Source organism: Oncorhynchus mykiss, chromosome 3 (genome assembly GCF_013265735.2).
Source record: "Oncorhynchus mykiss isolate Arlee chromosome 3, USDA_OmykA_1.1, whole genome shotgun sequence".
NCBI classification, from domain to species: domain Eukaryota; kingdom Metazoa; phylum Chordata; class Actinopteri; order Salmoniformes; family Salmonidae; genus Oncorhynchus; species Oncorhynchus mykiss.
This window is the reverse complement of record NC_048567.1, coordinates 45094239-45108933: the sequence shown is the minus strand read 5'-3', so window position 1 is coordinate 45108933 and position 14695 is coordinate 45094239. Positions and strand designations below refer to the sequence as shown.

Genomic DNA, 14695 nt, shown 5'->3' with positions numbered 1-14695 from the left:
CGATAGTTAAACGTACGCTGTAAAAGCTTGGGGGGTTGGGGGATTAGTCTATGTGTGTCAGACCTGGGTTTAAAAAGGATTTGTTTTATTTCCAATACTTAAGCTGCACTTGATTGAGCTTGCCTGGTTCAATGGAACCAATGGATTATTCCCCAAAGTGCAAACCCCACCCTTCTCCATTAAAGTATTTGAAGAAAAAAAACAAATACTATTTGAACCTAGGTCTGGTGTGTGTCCATGTCAAGTCCAACAGGCATTGTGTTCCTACATCCTTGTGACTTTAGGCCATTGTGGGGCGAACATGTGATTGGAGGAGAGAAGAAAATGAAAATGAAAAAAACGAACGAGACATGTCCGTGGTTGAAGCCTGCTCAGCGAATGGACAGGTGTTTCTTTAGCCGCTATTGTGGCTCTATTGCACTGTGTTCTGCAGAAAGCACTGGTAGTGATGGATGGATCTGTCCCAAAGTCCAGGGTGGAGACCCTGGCTAAGCCCCTCCCCTTCCCCAGCAGAACTCTCGCTCACGAGCAGCCGCAGCGGTCCACCACCATGGATGGGATCTTGCCGTAGATGATCTGCTCTTTGCGGTTGAAGTAGAGCATGTTGATCGGGGACATCTTGGTGGGGGTGCAGCAGGGCCCTGCGGTGCCCCGGGGGTTAGCCTTGTTCACCAGGTGGGTGTGGGGGTACTTCTGCAGGTGCATGTACTCGCACTCACCAGAGCAGTAGTTGGCCTTGTAGCGCTTGGGGGCAATAATCCAGTCCCAGCCAAAGTCTTCAAAGTCCACTGTGAGGGGGTACCGGCAGCAGCGGGACTCGGGGGAGTTCTCATCACAGTCCAGGCCCGAATCTCTCCTGGAGCGCTTCGGGCCCTCCGAAATCTTCACCTCCATGAAGGGTTGCTGTGAGGGCACAATACAGAAACGTGACACGTTGGGAAACATATTGGAGTTTGTTACTCCAATCTAATATTGCTGATCCTTTACATCAAGGTCTCAAACCTGGGTGTTGTGATACTTTGTGCCACTGAAATTATTGCATTTTTAAACACTCACTTTAATGCTTGGTTTGGTAAAAAGTATTCTAATTGCACCAGAAATGGGTGCCAGCTGTGTGCAAACCCCACCCTTCTCCTTTAAATGTGTGTGTGTGTGTGTGTGTGTGTGTGTGTGTGTGTGTGTGTGTGTGTGTGTGTGTGTGTGTGTGTGTGTGTGTGTGTGTATGTGTGTGCGCGCGCATGTGTGTGTGTGATAACAGAGGCTGTAGGAAATTCCTCTGATTAGCACAGAAGACTTCTGGAAGTTCTGGCCATGTGAATAATGTGAATGTTTATGTAACCAGGTGATAGGACATGAGATTAGTGGTGGCAAGGGCAAATATTCTGTCACAGGATATTAGGTATGTGGTATGTTAGGTATGTGTGTTTATATTAAAGCTTCTAAGATATTTTTAAATATGAGCACATGAGAGCAAATCCACAGAGTGCCAAAACCCCTCTGATCAGCAGGTATCGATAATAAACAACTGGTATTTGAAGCCCTGGTTCTAAATTAGTCTGGTTACACATTTGACACAAACATGAATTTGCCCTCTCTTGCCAAGGGTGTTAAATGTGGATATTGCATTATTATGCATTACTAAATTGGTTATGGATTACTTCCCATAGATCCCACGAGGATAAACTACGAACCTATTTGTAAATTGCTTCGATGGGAGATAAATCTAAACTCACCAGTCCTTCTCCGGCTTCAGTTGAGGTAACGGCCAGATCATTTCCCTTTGAGTCCAACGCATTAATCTCGATCCCCCAATTCGTGTCCGGTTGCCGCAGCCACACCGACAACACTTGTTTCACGTCGATACTCTGCCAAGAGCTGACTCCTGCATTCACGTCGATCTTTAGAGACCGGATCTGTATGTTCCTGCCCCCGTCCGTGACAGGGATCAGGCGGGAGATTTGCAGGAACACGGTGGTGACTTCGTCAGGTGGCTGAAGGTGCACCCATAGCTGTGCCCGAACTATGCGGTTCGCCTGAATCTTCGAATTGAAGGAGAAAAAGCAACACTTGGGTTTCCCATCGACTTGGACGATGGATTCGGCTGGAGGAGAAAAATTAGAACTTTAATTATAATATGCAAATGTCTTATCTATTTTCTCCATTAAACTACATTTCTAAATTAAATGACTGCTATTTTTTGCGGTTCTATGTAACACAATTCACAATTGTGTTTTCGTTACCGAAACCCCTTGGTAAACCACTTTCAAAATATAGATTTAAAGTTACAATGTCATGACACATTGATAAACTATAAAACACTCAGCAATGTGTCATCTCCAGGGTATCTTCCAATATAGCCTATATAGTTTTAGAACCGCCACACTCAACACCAGAGCCACTAGCACCTTGTAAGATGGAACTCGGCTCGGACGTAAAAGTTATATATTTGTTTCAAGTCAACATGATATGACAGATAAACAAATCATTAATAATTCCTATGAAATGTCAACCTATTTCCAACATAGTGGTGCAAGAAGGCTAATACGGGATCAGACATGAAGTTGCGCACTGTGCCCCATGCGTAAAAAACATCTGAGCTCTGGTGCCTTTTCAAAGTTATTATATTGAGACGCATAGTGTTGCATTGAATAATAGCATATACAACTTACGTTCAGTGGCCATTGTCATGATTGTTTCTGTGATGGCATGTTCATCATCTTCTTCCATAAGTCCATCCTTATTGTCATCTCCAAGTACATCATACTGGTCAAGAAGTTTCTGCAAAGGTGGTGCCTTGGGCAAGAGCTGCTTGACAACATCTCGGCTAATATTGGGCGCGTGCTTGAGTCGCAGTTTACTAAGAATTTGTGACTTGATGGCGTGTAATCTCATGTTTTTGATCTGCTGTCGGACCTCGCATGTTGAGCACTGTTCACCGTCATCCGTGGCCGGGGATTGGTGGTGCGCCGTTTGATCACCAAGACCCATTGGACCGAAAGCAACCATAAAACTCAGATAAATTAGAACCTGCATCAGATTCATTATCTAAGGTGCGGAGTTTGCTATAAAAAAAAAATCCAAAAGTGAATACGTATTTGCGTGAAGGCGGACTACAGAGTTGCCTGTGTTTAAAATCAGGCTCTACACTGATAGGTGGCATACTTTAATTCGTCAGCCCTTTTTATACTGCAACTTTGGCCTCTCTTTTGTGTCGTCAAAATCGACGATTGGTTGGGCTGGCAACAATGAATTTAACGGACAGACATCAACTGTATTTTTCTGTCAACCCTTAAAAGAGGTATGGCAAGGTTCGGAATAGTTTTGAGACAACTACACTATCAATCAAAGACAAGACAGTTCTGCAAATGGTCAAATCAAATTACGGATGCGGTTATATTGATTAATTGCATAAACTTAAATCCGCAAGCCTGTCACCATAGGAACGCCACTGAGAAAAGGCGTTTTTTCCGCTCATCCCATCAACGCAACAGGGTTCAAATGAATCGGTGTTATGACTTCCCTTCCCCTGTGATCAGTTAGTTATATGACCAGTTTGCATAACTCTCTAAATCTGTTTCTCTCGAAAATGTAAGGTATATTAATTGACAAATATGACAGGAACCACTCTTTAGTCTATATTGATATAGGCTACATGGAGTAGACCTACTTCTTTCTAAACTTGTTTCCAAATGCTAAATACTTTTGTCAATAGGCTATAGGATAGATACTATTGCATTGAACATTTATGGCGAAATGGGCTCTTCTGTAGGCCTACGATACTGTATTAATCTATAGGCTACTGGATATTGTTGTCTTGAGGTGTTTGCGCTTAATATTTACGAAAGATTTTTAGTCCAGACGTTTAGTGCCATCATGCGGTTAATCAACAACAGTTGCAAAATTACGCACAGGTTATGAGATATTCTTTTCCTTCACAAATAAACAGTAACATATGGATTATAATTTAGATCAACGCAACCGGCATTTAGAAGATGTGTATGGCTCACAAGAGTCAATCAAATTGCCCACTTTATGCACATTTTACGCAGCAATATGAATGGCATGGCACTATGTTAGGTCAATGAATGGTTTAATTATAGCCTATTGTCGTTATCGAATTTGAGACAGGAACCCTTATGTGAAAGAAAATATACCATACTGTATTTACAAAAACAAACGAATTTAACTAATGTACATTATACCGTTTTACGCACACTCGTCCAATGAGTTTTACTGTTTTATGAATGCGTCATATATATTTTTTTAAATGACACCAATTGGTTTTGAACATATCCGATAACTCATAACTGAAAATCTGACACAGTGCGACTGCAGTGGCTATTGGGAAAGCTCGCTAATATACCTCGTGCCATAATGATCCAGACCTCTCGACAGGCGCATGAGTAGCCTTAGAACACTTTGATACAAGGAAGCTAATCGTGGGTACACGTCCATCAAAGGCAAGAGACAGGAATGTAATCTATAGGTAGATAGTTTATAGAAACAACTGACTGTATTCCTTACTTTAAACATTTCAATAGTCACTGAGGAGTCAAGCATGGAGCCACCATGCGCCACAAGAGGGTGATATTCTACAAGTAACAGTAACCCGTGTGAACGCGCACAATTTATCTCCACAACCCGTTCTACAGTTTACTAACTGCCTTCAGAACGTTGAGTCAAACAGGCAACACTTTCAACGATGATTTATGTAGAATCTCCAGTAGAATGATGGCAAGAAGAAGGTATAGTCCTCCATGTCCGACTATTCCAGGATGTGAGAGTTTAATTAAATCGATGTTTGTATTTAGTGGGATTACTGCACAATGTGGTATGGTGGAACATTGAATGTCCAGTTTGGTAACTTGGTGGAAATTTCGTGCTGAGAGAGAAACCTGACCAACGTGGTCGCTGCCTTCCAAGTTTCATGTTCAAGCCTTGGACGCATATTCGGCGGTTTGATAAGGAGACGGAGTAGACACAGTCCGAGAGGCGGCACGTTTGGTGATTTCGGTTCACAAACCGTGTGGATGTATGAGACTTCTTTATTGAAACGTGTCGTTCAAGATAAAACGATGCGTTTTCCTACGGGATGAATTTGATATTCATGGAGGGAAACGCATCCAGTCCTACTTTTCCAAGAGTCTTTTTGAAGGTAGGCTGCCTATCCCACGCTTCAGCAATATTCCATGTACCTATTTTTCTGGTAACTGTGTATGAAATGGACCTCTAAACATATTGAACAGAAATACGCTCATGTAAGAATTCTTAGAAGCCTATTTACAACGCGGACAACCATTTATTTCGCCCTTCCTCCATCCGGGCTAGTATTTCTCCTGGACCTTTTATGTTCACATTTGAATAGTGACATTCTTCCACAAATGCCTTTATTAGTTCAATAAAGGTGGGTTATAGTTAAAGGTGGGGAGGGGGTTTCAAGGGTCGCTTCCCATGATATCAGGGCTAGAGTGACATGCTTGAGATATATGGAACAGACAATATCCTATTTTCCCACAATGTTAAATTATGTGTATATGTAACAACAACAAAAATCTGTTTGACCTGTTATGGCTCAGCACTGTAGTTAGATAAGCAGTAGCCTCTTGTCAAAATGCATAAGCTACAGTGGCATCATTTTGCAACTACAGTAAAAAGGCTCATCCTATGTGAGAGATGAACAGGATGATATAATAGTGTGCTGCTCTGTCTAAAATAAATAATCACACGCCCGCCGCTGTGAATCTGGATCAGGCAGGACTGAGGCAACACACACCAGGACAGATGGAGACTACAGCAAATAACAGCAGTGCTTTGTGCGTTCAACCCAGGGTCACGTGGTCTATTTATGAAGACTGAAAAGACTGAGGATACAAAACAACAAGATCATGGGTAATACATACAAATGATGTTCAAAATAACTACTCTAAGCCCAAATAGCAGCTGTCATAGACTCACCTTTTCCCCAAAGGTCACTACAACTGCCTAGTCTAGGCGTCGTGTGGTAGTAGATACAGGGAACTGCCATGGAAACACTTCAGTAAATTAGGGATACAAAGTGCATTGAAAGCAAGTGCTGCCACAAAGGTGTGGTTCCTGAGTTAATTAAGAAATTCACATCCCATAATTGCTTAGGGTCATGTATACCAATTCTAGGCAGGCCATTGTTTTGGCTACTGTGGTTATGCCCCCATAGGAAGACAATGCACAGGGCACGAGTGGTCACTGAATGGTTTGATGAGCATAAAATCTATGTAAGCCAAGGTGCATTAAATCCACCACGAGTCAGCAACTTTATGTTAGTGTTTTCCTTTATTTTGGCAGTTACCTGTGGCTACTGCTGCTGTGTGGTAATAGGGGTAATGATGCTAAGTCACTGTCTAAATAGTAGGCCTCTCAAGTCTTTTCTCTGCCATTTGGTAATTTTAGGCAGATTCTGATGGAAAGTAAATAACTGAAATTCTTTCCCTCTTCTCTCTCCCTACAGCACAGGGGAAGATATAAGTAGGGCAGCATAGGAGCATGGCTGACTGTCTGGACTATTTCAGGGCAGCTCAGTTAAGACAAGAATCGGCTTCCTAGCCGTCGCTTCTTAACCAGGGGCCAAGCCCCCCTCCGGCACATTCCTCCTTCACCACCTTCTCTCTCCCCTCCTCTCTGAGATCAATGCTCCATGATTTATATAATGGGATGCGTCAAATCCAAGAAGAGCGATCCGATCCAGTACGCCAACTCGGTGAAGGCGGACGGCAATCCTGGGAAGTGGCAGGGCGAGAACGCGCTGCTGGTCCACTATGAGACGGGGTCCGTGGACGACTCTGCCCGGGTGGACCCCATTCTGCTGGAGTATGCCCAGCGGCTGTCCGAGGAGATAGTGGCCCGGGCCGTGCAGCAGTGGTTGGAGGTGGACAGCCGCTACATTGACATCCCCTACATTGAGTGTGATGTGCCATGAGGGGGATGGGGGGAGGGCATTGCCAGAGAGTGTTATTTCTGTTATGGGATTCACCTTGAACCTCTGGGGAAAAGAAGACTACTGGATGCCCAACAAACAGACAGACAGACAGACAGACATCACTCTCCTTCAGGTTGAAACAATACACTACGAAGATCTACTAGCTGATGCAAGATGTTGATGCCATTCTATGGTCCAAAGCCATTTTTCTGTTTAATTCATACTTGGACAAAGACCTTGATTAATCCTCTCATTTTCAATCCAGACCATGTGCTTGTCTCCATCGTTAGCTAGATGATAAGAGTTCCGAGCTGGGGTGTGTGATATCTTTGTCTTGGGAGCCGATAAAGCAGAAGAGTATCATTGAATCCTGCTTTGAAAATGACCGGTTCTGCCCTTCAGTGAATATCTATCGTTTCCGCTTGACGCGTGCCATCCTTGCGGCCAAATAGCAGTTCCGATGTAGGAAGTTATTTATTAGCACCTCAAATGGCCAATGTTTTTCACTTGAGATTTTTTGCTAGAGTCAGCAGGTACATGCCTCCCTCTCCATCTGTCTGCCCAGACAGAAGTTCCCAGTTCAGGGTTCTTGGATAATGGCATCCCAGGGGGCCTGTGGTCGACCAACAAAGGAGAGCTCATTATTCATCCTGCCCAACTACCCATTAAGCATGTACGACGACGAGCTGCAGCAACCAAGGACCTGACAACGGTCACTTTGACGAAATGATGCTCTACGAACATGGCCGTGGGAAGATGTTTTGGGTTGGGGGTGCTGATGAGTATTTTTGTCCACTCATATAGGAGTAATAAAGGCCAAGTTCACTAAGGATGTTTTTTTCGATTTATCAGGGGGTGCTGCAGCACCCTCAGCATCCCTACTTCCTGCGGCTATGTTTAGGAATGTTTTACAGAGGTTCAGCACCCTCCCATTCTATGAATTTGAATGCCATTGACAATAGGACATCCCTGAGGGCTGGCTAAGTCCCCCATGCCTCGAGGAAATCAGGACACGAGGATGGATTGACACACTTTTACTGAGACTTGGCTTTTGTACACAAAACGAGTTCTGGGTTCACAAATACATTTTGCTTTCGCCAAAATGTCTTGGGCCAAGCACCCTGGTAATGAGGAACTGCTGCCATCCGCCCCATAGAATTTACAGCACAAATATGCAACTCTCCAAGGCCATGGTATTTTTATTGAGAGCAAATGGCTTCTTAAAATAGTACGATGCTATTTTAACAGGCCATAGGCACACATAAGCACAATGGAGAGTTGAGTTGTTTGGAAAAGGAGAACAACTGTCAAAGTCCTTAATGAATGGTAGTACAAGCACAATACGCTTGATGGGTTTTCGTATGGCGTTTATAAGAGAGGTCATATCAGTGGGTTTTAGTCAGTCATGGCAGGTCAGTTCCTACCATACCACAACTGATGTTCAAGAAGCTTTAAATGGCGGATGAGTCAAGGCTGGGCAACATGGAACATTTCACAGAGCATTAAATCAGAGTGCCATTGTATACACACCACAAAGAACAAGTAGACATTATTTCACCGGCTAAGGAAGTTTGACCTGTGCATCTCAAGTAAGATTCGGCTGCTAAGTCATTAGGTATGCTCAGTAAAGGAAATGGTAGTGGTGTGCCTCAAATGCTACACCCAAAAATCCATTACAGTTAAAAGCAACAAATATATAACAGCATTTTCACTAATCTGGGTTGAAAGATGAATCTCTTGAACCCATTCAATTATGTAAACCAATTGAAAAGCTTAGCGGTGACAACTTCCCCCCCCCATACTGTATTCCTAAATCTAAGAACTGGACAGATCACAGATCACTGTTGTTACTGCCTCAGCTAATGTTTTAAACAATTTTACAGATCAAGCTGCAAAAAACACAATGAAATCAAACAAAAAAAAAATCCATCAAGCTTGATTTTCACTCGGATGAATTGGTTGATACAAGTCGTTTTACTATGCAGGAGACGGCTAGCACTGCATGCCATATATCAAGCCCCTATCATTATCTCTGCCTTTTATTTTTTGCATCTTTATTTAACTAGGCAAGTCAGTTAAGAACAAATTCTTATTTTCAATGACGGCCTAGGAACAGTGGGTTAACTGCCTGTTCAGGGGCAGAACGACAGAATTGTACCTTGTCAGCTCAGGGATTTGAACTTGCAACCTTTCGGTTACTAGTCCAACGCTCTAAGCACTAGGCTACCCTGCCGCCCCAAGCTACCCTGCCTTTGAAGCCATGTCGAACACAGAATTCAAATGCTTTGTATAATGATGGTCAATGTCGCAGTTCACAATGCTTACAGCTTGACATAAACAGGTATACCAGGTATACCAAAGTATGTACAAACGAGGTATACCTGGATTCCTTCCTTCTAAATATTTCAATGTCGGGAACAGTTACATCTTGTAACATCAGTCTTCCAGTCAAGCCTTCAGTTTGATTATGGGCAAAAAAAAAAAAGTATGTTGGGAGATCCTAATGCTTCTTTTCCCCCCAGCGTCTAAGGACTCATCTATATTTATATCATATACCATTTAACCTGCAGCACTGTACAGGTCTGTAAATAAATCAATGACAAAAAAATGTGACGACAATAAAGCTGAAATCTATGCCTTCTACCATTATTTAAGTGACTTCATCTCATTTTTTGAGAAAGGGCATTGGCGGATTGGGGGGGGGGTTCATTTCTGGGTAACAATTTAAGTACCTTACTGTAATAGATTTCCATAAAAATTTAATTTCTCAAGCACCATGCATCCCCCTGTTGGCTTGCCTCTGAAGCTAAGCAAAGTCTGTCCTTGGATGGGAGACCAGATGCTGCTGGAAATGGCATTGGAGGGCCAGTAGGAGGTACTCTTTTCTCTGGTGTAAGGAGATCCCAATGCCCCAGGGCAGTGATAGGGGACATTGCCCTGTGTAGGGTGCCGTCTTTTGGAAGAGAGTTATCGTAAGAGTAGGAGTGTTAACCCCGGTGTCCTTGCTAAATTTCCAATCTGACCCTCATACCATCATCGCCAACTAATCATCCCCAGCTTCCTATTGGCTTGTTCTTTCCCAATCCTCCCCCGTGTAACAATTCTCCAGGTCGTTGCTGTAAATGAGAATGTGTTCAGTCAACTTACCTGATAAAATAAAAGCGAGAATGTTAAAAGGACTCTCTGGGAGTGGTCTGAGTGGGAGGGGAAACTGATAACTAGCCGTTATGGGCAGAGAGGTTTGGACCAATTTATTAACCAATTTACCGCATGGTGATGTCACCATGGAAAGCCAAAACTCCCACCCATGCAAATCTGCTGATTAGAAGGTCCTGTGTAGATTGCATTTTCAACTAGCAACTATCAGGAAAAAACACGGATGAAAAAAAATCACACTTTTACAACGTTAGCTTCATTAGCTGTTGTACAATATGATATAAAACACAGGAAAACCTCATTTTGAATGCACTGTGCCTTTAAAATAGTATACAGTGCCTTCAGAAAGTATTCACCACACCCCTCGACTTTTTCAACATTTTTTTGCGTTACAGCTTGATTTTGAAATGGATTAAATTGAGATTTTGTGTTACTGGCCTACACACAGTACCCCATAATATCAAAGTGGAATCATGTTTAGCTAAATGAACGAAAATGTCTTGTGTCAATAAGTATTCAACCCTTTTGTTATGGCAAACCTAAATACGTTCAGGAGTAAAAATGTGCTGAACAAGTTCCATAATAAGTTGCATATACTCACTGTGTGCAATAATAGTGTTTAACATGATTTTTGAATGACTACCTCATCTCTGTACCCCACACATACAGATAATTGTAAGGTCTCTCAGTCGAGCAGTGCATTTCAAACACAGATTCAACCACAAAGACCAGGGAGGTTTTCCAATCCCTTGCAAAGAAGTGCACCAATTGGTAAAAAAAAACGGTTTAAATATCCCTTTGAGCAAGTTATTAATTACACTTTGGATGGTGTATCAATACACCCACTCACTACAAAGATCCAGACGTCCTTAATTGAGTTGCCGGAGAGGAATGAAACCACTCAGGGATTTCACCATGAGGCCAATGGTGACTTTAAAACAGTTACAGAGTTTAATGGCTGTGATAGGAAAAAAACAGAAGGATCAACAACACTATAGTTACTGCACAATACAAACCTAATTGACAGAGTAAAAAGAAGGAAGCTTGTGCAGAATACAAATATTCCATAACATGTATCATGTTTGCAACAAGGCACTATAGTAAAACTGCAAAAAATGTGGCTAAGCAATTAACTTTTTTCTCCTGAATATAAAGTGTTATGTTTAGGGCAAATCCAATACAACACATTACTGAGTACCACTCTCCATATATTCAAGCATAGTGGTAGCTGCATCATGTTATGGGTATGCTTGTAATCAATAAGGACTGGGGAGTTTTTCAGGATAAAAAAATAAATGGAATGGATCTAAGCACAGGCAAAATCCTAGAGGAAAACCTGGTTCAGTCTGTGTTCAGCTAGACAGTGGGAGATGAATTCACCTTTCAGCAGGACAATAACCTAAAACCTGGAGTTGCTTACCAAGAAGACAGTTAATGTTCCTGAGTGGCTAAGTTACAGTTTTGACTTAAATCTGCTTAAAAATATATGGAAAGACTTGAAAATGGTTGACTAGCAATGATCAACAACGAATTTGACAGAGTTAGAATTTTGAAAATAATGGGCAAATATTGTACAATACATGTGTGCAAAGCTCTTGGAGACTTACCCAGAAAGACTCACAGCTGTAATCGCCGCCAATGCTAATTCTAACATGTATTGACTCAGGGTTGAGAATACTTATGCAAATTAGCTAAACATTTTTTTTTAAGAAATACAGAAATATCTAAAATGTCTAAACACAATTTCACTGTCATTCTGGGGTATTGTGTGTAGATGGGTGAGAGAAAAACATCTATTTAATCCATCCAACCAATCAATTAATCCCGACTACTTCCGAAATGGTCGGGAAGATTTGATCACAATTAGTTATTTTAATCGTCTACACCTTTTTAAAAATGTGGGCACAATCAGAATGTGGGCAAGATCAGGACACAGGATGCCAGCTAGCACCCTGTATAAATGGGGCTATTGATCCTGAGCATCAGCCAAGGTTATTATCCAATAATGATCCTAACCCTTACCCTAGTCTCGTTTTATCAGATCTCAACACTGCAGAGGCGGCAGTGGGAGGAGCTATAGGAGGACGGGCTCATTCCATTACAATGAGCTCGTCCTCTTTTAGCTTCTCCCACCAGCCTCCCCTGCAACACTGTATTCGCATTTGAGAATGGCTTGACACACGTAGGACGGCTGGAATCAAGGCTACCTTTACACTAACCTCAACCAATTTCAATTCCCATATAGCTATTGCCTAACCTTAACCTTTGGATCTACCGTCTGAATATCCACTACTTACGGTTTAAACTGAGATTTCATCATGTGGGCAACCCATGCCTATCCAGATCCAACAGCTCCCTCTGCACCTGTATTATGTCCCTGTAACATTTATTTAACCGTTAGATTAGCTGATAGACGGTCAGGTCCGGATGTCGTCTAAATGACTTAATGTAATTAATGGATCACGCCAACTAGCTTTGATATAGTGGCTCAGAAGCTTTAGGACAGGGTTCGTCAACTAGGGTTAGCCTCGGGCCCCAAAAAATTCTGAGCCAATAGTCGGCAAGCCAGAACATAATTAACATATAATATTAGCACAATTAATAGGCCAACACTACAAATCGAACAGAACAACATTAACAAGTCGGATTAATACTTAATTAATTCAGTGACAATAACAATAATTTAGATCTGATTAAGCTCATAAAATCACCAATGTTTCTATTCAATTATTATTCTTAGTCCATTTCTCTGTGCTTTGATTGGTGGGGAAAAACAGGTCTACTGAACGTAGCCTAATGTAGTCCACTACTTTTTTTTATGTCAACAATTTTAACCTCATTGAGAATTCTGCGCTGTGCTCTTGCAGTCATCGTTGTAGGACAGCCACTCCTAGGGAGAGCAGCAACAGCGCTGAACTTTCTCCATTTATAGACAATTAGTTTTACCGTGGACTGATGAACATCAAGGCTTTTAGAGATACTTTTGTAACCCTTTCCAGCTTTATGCAAGTCAACCATTCTTAATATTAGGTCTCCTGAGATCTAGTTTGTTCATGGCATGGTTCACATTAGGCAATGCTTCTTGTGAATAGCAAACTCACATTTTGTGAGTGTTTTTTATAGGGCAAGGCAGCTCTTAAACAACATCGCCTATCTCATCTCAATGATTGTAATCCAGGTTAGCTGACTCCTGACTCCAATTAGCTTTTGGAGAAGTCACTAGCCTAGGGGCTCACATACTTTTTCCAACCTACACTGTGAATGTTTAAATTATGTATTCAATATACACAAGAAAAATACAATGTGTTATTAGTTTAAGCACACTGTCTATTGTTGTGACTTAGATGAAGATCAGATCAAATTTGATGACCAATTTACGCAGAAATCCAGGTCATTCCAACAGGTTCACATACTTTTTCTTGCCACTGTATGTCTGTTATTTTCATGGAAATAACTTTAAAGAAGAGCTACTGGCACTGATTCCCCTCGAAGGACACACCACCAGGGACATCCTATTCACAAAGCTGGAGGAATTGTTTACGCAGCATGGCCTGTCATTTCGAAAACGTCAACTTTGTGTTTACTTGAAGGGGCTCCTGCTGTGGTGGTCAGACACAGAGGCCTGGTCAGCAGGTTGAAGGAAATCGCCCCCAAAAATGAATGGCTTGCATTGTCTCATCCATCAGAGTGTGTGCTGTGTGCCAGACTAAACGCTGAGCTGAAAGATGGGATGGATAAAGTCATACTCATGATCAACTTTATCAGGGGGACGTCAGGCACCTAACACTGTCTTTTCCACAAGCTTGTGACAGAATCAGAGGAGGCCACCCATGATGATCAAATCAAATCAAACCTTGTTTGCCACATGCGCCTAATACAAGTGGAGACTTTACCGTGAAATGCTTATTTACAAGCCCTTAACCAACAGTGCAGTTCAAGAAGAATAAAATATTAACCAAGGCTAAAATAAAAAGTAATAATAAAAAGTAACACAATAAGAATAACGAGGCTATATACAGGGGGCACCGGTACCGAGTCAGTGTGTGGGGGTACAGGCTAGTTGACTATGCATCTCCTGCTTCACAACGATTCTGTGAGCTGCATGACCAGGTTGTGGATTTTCTCAGAAAAAGCTAAATGAGGGCAGTGACCACCTTCATATTCTGGAAATTAAAGGAATTCCTCTCTAATGTTGCTTGTTTTTGGCTGACATTCTGTCACTTATACTGGTTAAATCTGCAATTACAAGGAAGAGGGACAACAGTCGTGGACACGGTGGGAAAAGTTGAGGCCTTTACTAGGAAGCTCGAGTTCATCTGGAAGGCTACTGCACTTCATCACACTGAAGAAACGACAGGCAGAGGGACCAGGCCACAGCATTTTCAGAGGTGATGGAAGATTTCATCAAGCACCTGAGGGACAACTTCTCCACCAGATGAATTACAACAGTGGGCCCAAGGATATCATTGCGTTTGTATGTGATCCTTTCACAGTCCGCCCAGGTGGATAATTCTCCTCCTTCGCTAAGAAAATGATGCCCTCGCTGGATGAGGCTGCAATTCTAACTGAGCTGATTGAATTCCAGAC

The 14695-nt window shown here is 42.2% G+C and overlaps 1 protein-coding gene and 1 long non-coding RNA gene across 2 annotated transcripts; one reads left to right on the top strand and one right to left on the bottom strand.

The window, feature by feature from the left end:
• Window positions 1-346: 346 nt before the first annotated feature.
• Window positions 347-3155, bottom strand: LOC100135920 (myostatin 2). The gene is given in 3 exon segments (NM_001124283.2): window positions 347-903; window positions 1734-2101; window positions 2670-3155. Coding segments are annotated over 3 exon segments (1122 nt in total). The 5' UTR covers window positions 3043-3155; the 3' UTR covers window positions 347-522.
• Window positions 3156-4647: 1492 nt separating this feature from the next.
• Window positions 4648-9601, top strand: LOC110520012. The gene is made up of 3 exons (XR_002472923.2): window positions 4648-5155; window positions 5752-5889; window positions 6485-9601. It is a non-coding gene; the product is annotated as an uncharacterized LOC110520012 (long non-coding RNA).
• The last annotated feature ends 5094 nt before the right edge of the window (window positions 9602-14695 follow it).